At 33.4% G+C, this 11,913-nt stretch overlaps 1 protein-coding gene across 4 annotated transcripts; it reads left to right on the top strand.

Annotated features, from left to right (window-relative positions):
• Positions 1-3,878: 3,878 nt before the first annotated feature.
• LOC108472475 (ethylene-responsive transcription factor-like protein At4g13040) lies at positions 3,879-10,078 on the top strand. Of its 4 annotated transcripts, none has more exons than XR_008274433.1 (8): positions 4,749-4,862; positions 5,179-5,286; positions 5,504-5,634; positions 7,167-7,251; positions 8,405-8,585; positions 9,189-9,310; positions 9,400-9,680; positions 9,783-10,078. XR_008274433.1 is itself a non-coding variant. In XM_017774015.2 (7 exons), the coding sequence occupies exons 2-7, from the start codon at positions 5,244-5,246 to the stop codon at positions 9,537-9,539; spliced, it is 702 nt and encodes a 233-aa protein (XP_017629504.1). In that variant the 5' UTR covers positions 3,879-4,367; positions 5,179-5,243; the 3' UTR covers positions 9,540-9,709. The 4 variants fall into 4 exon arrangements, 2 of the variants coding, with proteins under 2 accessions (XP_017629504.1, XP_017629503.1); XR_008274432.1 differs by having other exon boundaries at positions 9,779-10,078; XM_017774015.2 differs by lacking the exons at positions 4,749-4,862; positions 9,783-10,078 and adding an exon at positions 3,879-4,367 and having other exon boundaries at positions 9,400-9,709.
• Positions 10,079-11,913: the final 1,835 nt, after the last annotated feature.

The raw sequence follows: 11,913 nt of genomic DNA, 5'->3' as shown, positions 1-11,913 counted from the left end.
CAAAATTTCAATCCATATCAATTATTTTTCGATACTAAATCTTTTCCTTTTCTTTTCTTATAATCAAAACCAATTTCCCTTGTTTCTTCTCACTTTATCAATTTTGAATTTTTTATGAATTTTCTGTATTTTAGAATTTTTAAATTTTAAAAAAATCTAATTTTTTATATTTTTATATAAAATCAAGTTGAAATTAATATAAAGTATAAAAGATGAGAATTATTATTATATCAATTAAAAATGTGTCACAGTGAATCAGTTAAGATAAAAAATATTTCAAAATATTAATAACCGAATTATATATTTTTAAACGAAATCTGGCATAAGAGTGAGGTTGGGGGGACATCTAATGGCAGGCGGCCCATCCAATCAAGGCATCGTCGGTGCTACCAAGTACCAACCAACCAACCAACACTCCTCACCAATCATAATTTCTCATAGCTTCCATGCTTTCCCTTTTTTGCCCTTTTCCTCTCCTCTTCTCTACCATTTGATATGACATCATTCTCCTCCATTTTCTTTTCTGGATCCAACGAAAATATTATTTGTTTTCATAATTTTATTTTTATAGAATAAATAATTATGAAGTTTTAATCTATAATTTCTTTTTATAAAATTGATCACTAAAAACAATATATATCACGTAAATAGACATCAAATTAAAAATATTTCAACTTTAGAATACTACTTATGCTGAATACTTAATAGACACATCATCTAATATATCTTCAATTTTCACCACCATACTTTAAAATAAACAATAAAATTACGACCTGTATTAAATTATTCATCCATTTTAATAGTATAACATTTAATCATAATTAACAATAAAATTGAAATAGAAAATTGTCAAATATCCAAAATAGTACCAAATGCAAACAAACATGAAAATTTTGGATAAGGTAAACATTCAAAAATAAATTTAATGAAAAAGTTTATATATTAAAAGATTAATAGTTTTATATGTTTAATATTTTAGGTTTAAATTCCATTATTTTTATGTTTATTTTGGATTTTTTATAAATTTTATATAAAAGTATAAAAACTAAAATACTCAATAATAATATAAAAACTAAAAATATTCAATAAAATATTTATTAATTGTTTAAATTTGATTTTTAATATTTTAATAATTAAATTAATGTGTGAAATTTTAAATTTGATTTTAATATTTTAATAATTAAATTAATGTGTGAAATTTAATCATATTCTTAAATAATAATGTAAATTAGGCTTCAAACACCCCAATAATTTCAATAATATTTTAAATACTGTAATAATTTTTTAATTGGTAAAATAATATACTAGATGACGGAAGGTAGTTTTCGATGTTACAATTTTAAGGTTGGTCCAAGTCTAATATATTCAAAATCAGTTTGTTAGACATGTAGTAGCTTTCCCACGTTTTCATGATTAAGCTATATCATCCTTTTTTTCAGTTTTGGCATATACCATGTTGTATATACAATAAAGTTTTGATTTGACCAACTTTTAAGAATAATATTTTGACCCAAAGAATTTATGAATAATAGACAACTTTTATCAATATTTTCTTCACCTAATAATAAAAATATTACGTGTTTTATTAAATGTAAATTATTTAATTTTATGTTGGTTTATTAATTTATTTATTGATTTTTTAGTAAAATTGTTAATCGTATTATACTTAGTCTTAAAGAAAACATATAGTAAATTGTCTGTCGTGAAATTTAAAAGTCTCACAAGTAAAGTTGAGTTGATGACAACTGTATGTAGAATATAGTAACAATTTTTAAAAAATTGAGACACATGGTAATTTAATAACTCTGCTTGTGGAGTTAAAAATATATATCTTGTCAATATATCAAATATTCACCCTATTCTATAACAGATTTCATCATAACACTAAAGTTTATTAGAGCCGATTTTTTATATTTTCTTCTTCCTTTTCACAACAGTTTTTCTTTTATAATAAGTATAAACTATGAAGCACACTCTTTATTAAATCAGTTCTATATAATAATATTTATCTCAAATTTTAGTAGAATTAATTTAAATCTTAAATAAAATAAAATTTATAAATTTTAGATTTTAATAAAATTTCTAAACTATACATAAAATTTAATTCTCAAATGCCACTTTTACATAAGCGAGTTATGGGCACTGATCGGACTTATCCCTTATACGATGACCATCAAGAAGACATTGAGAACATTTTCTGCTGCCCGCTTAGTGATCACTAATGGAATAAGCTATGTAATGAAGGCTCGAACAACAAAGATTGGGTGAATTGGTTATTAGAAACCTTCAATCTAATGCTTGGTTGTCTAGGCCTTCGCTACCTAGTCTTTACCTTTTTTCTTTCCTTCGGGAATTATGGATTTCAGGAAACAATATTGTTTTCTATTCTACCCCGATCAACACCAATGTTATCTAGCACTACCTCAAGAATGTAGGTGTCTGACATGCACTCACCACTTAGGCAAAGAAGTGCACCATGCCAACAATGGTGGAACTACGATGACAAGTTTCGAATAGAGGATGAGCCAAACCAAATTCAAATGCTCAGCCGTAACAAATCCGAAGAAAGTGACTGTTGGGTACTCATTCAAGATGAGAATGGTAGGTAGGTCATAGGATCTTATTAACACCATTGACTTAGAATAGTTGCTAAGTCTATAAGATACGAAATATACAAGTAATAAAGTATTAGCAGAAGTGACTGTAAAAGTAGACACTTCTACAAAAAATATGACAAACACAATGTAAATAGGGAATAACAAAGTTTATTTATCCAATTTGATTTCCTATATTTGTTGAGCCTAGTTCATGAGAAGAATCTATTACCCTTGAATCAAATACAACCGGTGAAGTACATCACTCTTATATCTCAAATATTAGATCTTTCACCTCTAAATTTTTACCTTGAGAACTTAGTATGTAAAACTATAACCCAAAGGTTTGACAATAACAAATGCACTTTCACTAATAATTCTCGAGTCTTAGTATATCAACCTATACAAGTCTCTAAATTATATAAGGTTTTTTTATGAGACTTACTAACATAACGAAAATCAATCACAATCGCTTCTAAACAACAATTAAAATAGCTAAATACAATATAATATTAACAACTAAGGTGAAGTAGATTGTTGACAGAAAAGTTTTTAAAATTTTAATCCGGTTGATATAAATGATCCAATTTCTAAATCAATTTCTAAAAATGAATTAATATTCATTGATGGGCTTAATTTATTCTATAATCTTAGTTTAACCCAAAAATACGATTTAATAAATTTTAAATATTCCAAATATGGCAAGTTGGTGTTTTATTCCAATGGTGAAGGAAGTGGACACTTTCCTTAACATATTCCAAATGCAAATAGTTTAAAAGCAGAGCTATGGGGGCTCAAAAAGGGTATAGAGCTAGCAGAGATACTTGATTTGCAAAAACTTAGTTGTAATAAGCTTGATTCATAATGCTCTAAATATAAGAAGTTGCTATCAACTCTAGTTTTCGATTGCGGGATTCTCATATAAAGATTGGAAGGCAAGCATATTTTGAGAGAGAATAATAGGTGTTTCAGATTTACTTTATGAGCAAGAACTGTTGTTGATTTGTACTCATCCCCTCTTTTGATTGCTGATATGATTGAGAATATTTTGTGGCAAGTGTTAATTTCTAATTTAATTCGATCCTGTTTTCACGCTAAAAATACACACATTCAACCTGGTTCAAATTAAAAAGGAAAGGAAAAAATCCATGAAAAAAATCACTTTTCACCTAAATTGGAAACATTTCTTATTATTTGCCTTAAAAACCAATAATAGTCTATGTAAAAGGGTATTAAAGTAAATGTAAAAGGGAATTTTAGTGTTTACAACATAGAAAGAAGGAAAGGGGGCAATAGAGGAATCATAGGTGATTAAAAAGTACACAAATACAAGCATATACGTTCCTCTTCTAATATCTACAGATTACAAAGACTTTTGCCTTTGGATTTGGCCCTTTGCTTCTTTGATTATTTCCATTTCCCTTGTTTACGCAATCAGCAGCAGCTCCGCCACCCTTCCATAAAAATGGAGCCTTTTTTCCACTAAAAAATTAGCATAAATTCAGAAAAAAAAGGGGGTGGTAGATGCATGACTCATGAGAGCCACTACCAACTTCTCATAAACAAAACACTCCTCTTTTCTTTCTCCCTTCACTCTTCTCTTCAAGCACCATCTTCCTTTCGTCCCTTCACAACAACACAGTTTATATATATCCATATATTCTTTTCACCAGATTTTAGTGTCAACTTTACAAAACCTGTCTTTTTCTCTCGGTTTCTACGCTGACTCCATCATCACCTTGTTTATTCTTTTATTTTTTTTCTCTGTCTCAGGTACCAAACAAATGATAAAAACAATGCCTCGTCTTTTTTTGTTGTTTATCTTCTTGTGATGGGTGGCTTTTGCGTTTCCTGGTCATGGGGTTATCGCCATTTTTCGCTTTGAAGGGTTTAAAGGCTTTGGGTTTGTTTGTGGGTTTCTTTCTTCTCTTTGATTTTTGTGTATTTTGGGGTTTGGGTTCTGTGTTATAGTTGTTTTTTCTTTTCACCGCATTTGCTTCCATGAGAGGTGGTAGGTTGATGGGTTGACTTATTTGGGAGAGATAATTGGGATCCTTTTTAGGCAAAGTCATTGGGCGGCTTTGTTAGTTTCACATGATTAAAGTTTTGGCTTTACTTTATGCAAATTATGATTAATTAATTAATTAATTAATTTATACATAAAAAGCTTATTGTCACCTGGCCCCCTTATCCGGAGCCTGGTTAACTTTTAGAAGTGAATACAATTTCCCCTGAAGTGAGAAAGGACTAGATTTTAGTTCGTACATGGTGAGCTTAGATTTTAGTTTCTGTGTGGCATAATTGAACTGAGACGTACGTAATGACGAGGGAAAGGCTGGTATTCAGCCATAGGAATTCTTTGTCCGGAGTACAGTATTTGTATTAACTTATAGCTTTAATGGCCTTCAGTTTATGTGTTGACCTTCTATCCTTTTGCTCTACGATATGTGATATCTTTGTTTACTTATGATGCTGTTTCCTATCTCTGTCGGCCATCTTGTTCATTTTGCTATATATGATGCTTGTCTTTTTCAAATTGTTTATTCTACTGATACACGCCCATCTTTTGTAATCTTACAAGCAGACATAGGGATAAATGCAAAGGGATGCCAATTAAACCATTGTTTTCTGGTTAAAGCATTTCCCGACATGGTGAGCTTACGCAGACGCAAGCTCCTGGGACTCTGCTCTGGTAAACTTTGGTTGTGGTGTACTTTAAATTGCAAATTAATTGCTTCTATTGATTGCAATGAGTAGGGAAATTCACCACATATGTCCTTCAATTATTTTCTTTTATATTTTCTACGTAAGTTTGTTTGATTAAATTACGAGTTAGATAGAATGTAAATAAGCAGGTTCTATGTTATGCTTGAACAATGCCACTCACTGAATTTGATGACCTTTTGCAGGGAGGAGTTCCTTTTTTACTCCATTTCCTAGAGCTTTTGATAATGGAAATATACCTGAAAATTCTAGTCATAATGCGAAATCAGTCAGTCTGCATCCCTTGCCCTCAGATTTCATCAATCACGTGCATGGGGTAAGAATGCTTTGTTAGCAAGCTACCGGATATAGTATTAAAGGGTCTAACGGTTTTAATTTGACATCTTGGTTGTGTTGATATGAATCGGTTTTGTATCACTATTCTTTTACCTTTTTTGTATCTACTTGTCAGCTTGCAAAGATTAATTTTATCTTTCCCCCTTGGTTCATGGATGCTTGCCTTAGTAATTTCTCACTATCTTATGTCAAACTATTGGCCAATTTTACATATTTATCAGTGTCCGCTATTTTAAATGACAAGCATGCATGGTACACACAAGGGTGGGCTTGGGGGATGTGAGGTTTAGTACATGTTCATGAAGAGGGGAATAAAAAAGAGTATTACCATTGTGGATCTTCCACCATAGTTCATATCTCACCTCTTAAATCTCTGCTAATCTTAAATCGGTGTTGTAACTTAGTTTTTTCCATAATTATATATTTACTGGTGTGTTTTTCACAATATAATAATTCTAGAAGTGAGTCATTTCATCCACCTTTGTCCACAAAAAAGGGAAAAAAGAAAGATCATGGTTAGTTTGAAAGAACTATTCCCCCTTTATAGTGGATCCTCTCTATTTCATATTCTATGAAAGATTTGTAACATGCAATTATGCAAACATGATATAGTGTCTCCTTAGTTGATAATTACTGGCAAAGATTGCATTCTATCTTCATCAGTGTTTTGCTAACTGTATTTTCATGGTACCCAGTCAACTGCATACTTTCATGTGGTTGGTGTAGTAGTTATAGTTGAATGAATATCCACCATCTGTTGGAGGCATGTATAGTTTAGAAGAAGTGATTCAGAAGGTGGATCAGTGTAATTATGAATCATTGAATAGAAAGAATTATTTTTTTTCACTCATAATTTACAGAACATGTTAAGCTTCCAATCTAAAACCTAACGGTAAAAGATGGATGCCTGAACTTGAACATAATGACTAGAGGAAATACAAGATTTAATAGATGTAGGATAACACTGCTTACTAGAACAGATGCAATAGGGAATGATAATATATTTTATTTTGTGGCTTCCAAGTATATGATCCTAAGGATTCCTCGGTTCCTTGCCAATATGGAGAAATAGTTGATGCTTGGTAAGCCGTTGCATTCTAAGGCACCCTTTCTTTTTAAAAATTTGTTCAGTATATTGCGGTTCCTTTTGAGCTAGAATCACAGGGTAAATAGTGTCAATTAAAATGCTCATTAAGCGCATCCATATTTGGTTTACTAGTCCATTGTACTCTTGATTCAGAGTTGCTTTTACTTGTAAGGTATAAAAGCCGTCTGCATTTCCAAATCTGTTGTATTGTTTGTGTAAACCCTTCTCTGTTCTGAATTTTTAGTTCATATTATTGTGCTATTTTTAAGTTATTTTAACTCACGGCCATCCAATTGGAAGTTCTTTATAAATATGTTAAATGATTAAGGTTCTTAATGTCGTGATAGACAAATTATTATTACTATTTTTATTATTTTGGAAGTAGAATTAACACTTGCATGTACCTCTTTGATGCTGCTTCTCAGAAAAGCATTGCTAAGGTCGACTTTGCATCACCAAATGTTTCTGGCTCTGGTTCATCAAAAGAGCATCATAGTCAACCTTTTCCAGGTTTGTATCTTAAGAAACGTGTTCCAAATGTTTGTTAATATCAATAAAGCTGGAAAACTTGTTACTTGTTTATAGTTTTGTGTTGGTCTTTCTTTCTTTCTTTGAAACTGTACGTGTATTAAGATGATATTAATAGGTTTCCAGCTTATCAAATTCTATTTGCATCTGATCAGAAAGAATACATCAGCTGGCTGTTCATGCCCTTTTGGGATTAATGGAACCTGAGGATTTGGAAATTCTAGCTTATACTCACTAATGGGTTTATGTTATGGTTGTCTATTCAGACTTAAATGGCCTTATTTGCATTTATGATGGTGGAGTCTAGATTAAAATGACACCTCTGTTCTCTTCTATACTGTTCTTGCCTTGTTGAGGGGTCACTACAGATTCTTGCAGATGGCACCATTGCGATGGAATGGATTGGCACCCTTGACTAATGGGACCAGTGTCAAGGGAGAAAATAGTCCCTCATCTACCAGTCAAAGTTAGGATTCTGGCCTTATAAAGAAAGGCCACCATTCCCCTATCAATGTGCCTTTCCTCGGAGGACAAAACTGTGAGGGCGAACCCTCAGGCCCGCAGAACAGGCAATGACTCATGGCGGGAGCATTTCCAACAATCCTTGCATCAATATACCTCTCACTAATTGGTTCATGTATCCCAAATTTGGGGATATCCTATAAGTTTATCTCTGTGCAAAATAAGAAAAATAAAAAATATTGCACAATTGGTTCATTAAAGTTCAATAGTTTTGCCATCATCAGTTGAAGCATGGCACTGCTGCCTAGAGAATCAACAATGTGAAGTTATGAAAATGATCTGATCCGCTGATATTTAATGTGGAAAACCGAGTCTGTTTTCTCTTTTGAATCCTGTTTTTGTTTATTCTCCTCTCGGGGCTATCTTAGAGTACTGCTTGTGATGAATGCCATGCTTGACATGAATATGGAAGCAATTTGAGGAAGAGATGGTTTTTATCACTTTTTGTATCTTAAAAATAAAGAGGAAAATGTTATATCTCTGAACTGAGTTCATGCCATGGTGCTTCCAGATAAAACATATCATTACTCATTGGAATCAAAATCAGATACCTGGAGCCAATTTAGTTCCTACATTTTTGTATGATGTCCATGAACAATGTTATTATATGTAGGGCAACCAATCAAACACAGAAAGCGACACAGGAGGAAGCATCTTCAAAACCAAGAACAATGTCTGATGAGGGGTGTATACTTCAAAAATATGAAATGGCAGGCAGCAATAAAAGTTGACAAGAAACAGATTCACTTAGGAACAGTGGGTTCGCAAGAAGAAGCTGCCCGTTTATATGACAGGTAATAAGCTGGCTTTTATCTTGCTTGTAATGATTGCTACTACAATTTTTAGAATCTCTTATCACTATTTGTAATGCAAATTCTACTGTTTTGGATTAAGGTTGATTCAATAGTTCAATAGAACTGCAAAAAATCTTTAAGCTGAGCCTGATAAGAACATTGATTTGCTATAAAGAACGAGTCCTGTTCATTAAAGTTGTTGCTCATTTTATTAAGAAATTTCTTTGAAAGTCTTCACGTATATTGGTGATATATACAACAAAAGTGATATTCATATGCAAATTACAAAAGAATATCAGATGGTAAGCGTGAAAAAGTTATGAAGGTATATGTGATTCCTAGCCTCCTGAAATAAAGGGATGGTAAAGAGCTGCATTTTTCCGGCAGTTTTATATCTCAATTATTCCCCTTATATTCATCGGTTTTATTTTCTATTATGTCGACTACTATAAGTAAAAAAAAGCTGGACTCTATCATTTCTTTATGTGCTAAGATGTATTTCTAGATCGACCCTTTTTTTGGTAATGCAACTTACTGAGTATATATTTTGATGGATAGACTAATGGATTTTGAAACTCATTGGTAGATTTTTTTTATCTGTAGAGCTGCATTCATGTGTGGAAGGGAGCCGAACATTGACCTTCCCGAGGAGGAAAAGCAAGAGCTTAGGAAATTCAAGTGGGACGAGTTTTTGGCATATACTCGACGTTCAATTACCAATAAAAGTAAACCCTTTTCTTTAAGGTTCTATCCTTATTATCCAAACTGTTAACATTTAAATATTCAATGGGTTTATTTTCAACAATGATTACAGAATACAAGCGAAGGCTCGAGGTTGAAGCACAGAAGAGGCCTGTGTCCGCAACAGCGAACGATGAGTGGGACACCAAACAAGTTGTCAAGAATAGCTTCTCAGCTTCAGAAGATATGGGACCAGACTCTTCAGCCTCATGAAAAACAAAGGTGTTTAGAGTGAGGCTGAATAATCTGGTTCGAATAATTAAATTCTAGTTGTGGGGTCTCCATTTTTTGTGTGTACGAAGGGCCCCTACTGGAGCCAGCCAAGTAATGATATTTTGATCTCGTTATCTTCTGGTAATAATATATAATCTACAGTGTTTTAAGTTTGAATTCAAATAATTACTAGTAAATATTAGTTGCATCTTCACCTGATCACGATTCCCGGTTGTTAGACAGATGGAAGGCATTGCAAATATGAAGCTATATAGTGCCTAATTTGTTCAGAGGTCATGGTTGCTGTCAAAGTGTAGTGCAAAATTGCAGAATGGTTAGGCTCCAAGAAGCATTAATCCTTGTTTAGTTTAGTTTAAGCCCATGTCTATGGTTTCATCAGCCATTAATGGGGAGGTTCATGCTCAGGTGGCTATCACCTAGGATTATTAGTGCGACTCTTATGAGTCAAAGCACCGAAATACGTAATTGTGGTGGGGACATGAGAAAAAAGAAATAAAATTTAATTTTTGCTGCTAAAATATGCAATCTCAAGGACTGGAAATAAGGAATACATATAGGCCTTCTGGTGAATAAAGGCTCTAATTAACTGTGGCAGTTCCTTAATAATCAATCCATCCAACTCTTGCAATCGATTAACTGTGGAAGAGATGTTTGCATTGCTGCTGGTTTAGAATTTCAAATTGGAAATGGCAAGCATTATGTTTATTAATGAAAATCAAAACAGACATTCTGAACATAAGCAGCAGTCTTCTGTTCAACCAACAATCAAATATTAGTACAATCCCATGAGATAATCGATGAACACAACCAAAGTCAAAACGATGTCATGTTAGAAATAATAACTTATGAAGCTCACTCGGCTTAACACAATAGAGAATATACAAATAAAGCGAACCAGCCTCATTGAACGCAGCATATAGGGAGGGCAGATGTCGTTAGGGCCAAACCCTAGTCCAATCTACTATAGTCGTGATATTTCGAGTGATATCCTCACTCTTTAGAGCTATAACATTGTCCTCTGCACTGGGTAGCTTTCTATAGCCTCCTCGATCACGAGTTTTTGAGACAACAGTCAAGTAAATTAACTGGAAACTCAAATCACATGCAGGACAACACATTGGTTATTCTTAATCCATCAAATAACACACTGTTGTGGGTTTGGAGCACTTGCGATAATCTACAATGTTTCCCCCTTCTTCCATCACAGACCTTTCCCAATTCAACACATTAGAATCAAATGATTGCTTGCCTGCTGCTGCTAAAGAAATTATTTAATGGACACTTACATTATTATCGTCTAAAAAAAAGCAAAACCCAGGCCATTAATTGAAGACTAGAAACTAAAATAAAGATCGCTAATAAACAATACAACAAATTACAAGCTTAAAGACTAGAAACTAAACATTAATGACAACGCAACAAACAGATCCCATTAATTAATACAAAAGAGACGCTGAATCAAAGTAACACCACACAAACAACTTCGAGACCCAGTCCACTTTACTCATGCACCAACTTTTCAAGGAATATATATATATACACACACGTACACACATGGTTAGAGAGTAATGGAAGCAGTGGAGTTACGAGGTCTTCGTTGATGATGATGTGGCAGTGGAGTTGGACGTCCCAGCCGTTGTGCAAGTTTTCTCCTTTACCAAATCCCCAATGCTTTTTGCCTGTCACCAAAATGTTTGGCCTCTTCCTCTTCTTACTGTCTGGAGCCATACATAAACCTTCTTCTTCCTCAATAGAAAGATCAACCGAAAATAACCTCAGAACAGGACACGATCAATAAATAGGCGCCGACCCCTTTATCTCACAGGCAACCAAATCACGTTTTGTGATAGGTCAGGGACAATGAGCAGAGGAGAAACAGGAAATCCAAGGTCACACTGAAGCAAAAGCCCACGGTGCCTTGCAGAAGTTCTAAAGCCATGCCATGACCGAACCTTCCACGCCAACCACCACCCTGTCGCAGGATAAGATAGAAAAGCCACAAAACGAGCTTCATCAAGCCTCTCTGCAAGAGGAAGGCAGAGAAATCGTCCAACATTACCACCACTAAAGCCACCCTTAAACCACTGAACCACCAAATTATAACGAGAGAGTCCTACGTTTCTGAAGAAAAACGAAAAGAGAAGGAAAGAGGAAAAGGGTGATCCACTACCCTTTCTTGATCGTTAATAATAAAGTCAACAAAGACAATTCAGCTTAACCCAAGCCCGTCTGTTGCTGTAACAAGGTCACAGTAAGACTAGAACTTATTCGGGATCACTCTTTTAAGATTAATTAGTAAACCATTTATAATAATACTATCATGTTAAATATAACAGTTGACATTTCCAGCACA

This window comes from Gossypium arboreum, chromosome 11 (assembly GCF_025698485.1).
Source record: "Gossypium arboreum isolate Shixiya-1 chromosome 11, ASM2569848v2, whole genome shotgun sequence".
Lineage (NCBI taxonomy): Eukaryota > Viridiplantae > Streptophyta > Magnoliopsida > Malvales > Malvaceae > Gossypium > Gossypium arboreum.
The sequence above is the reverse complement of the archived record's forward strand: the minus strand, read 5'-3'. Positions and strand labels throughout refer to the sequence as shown.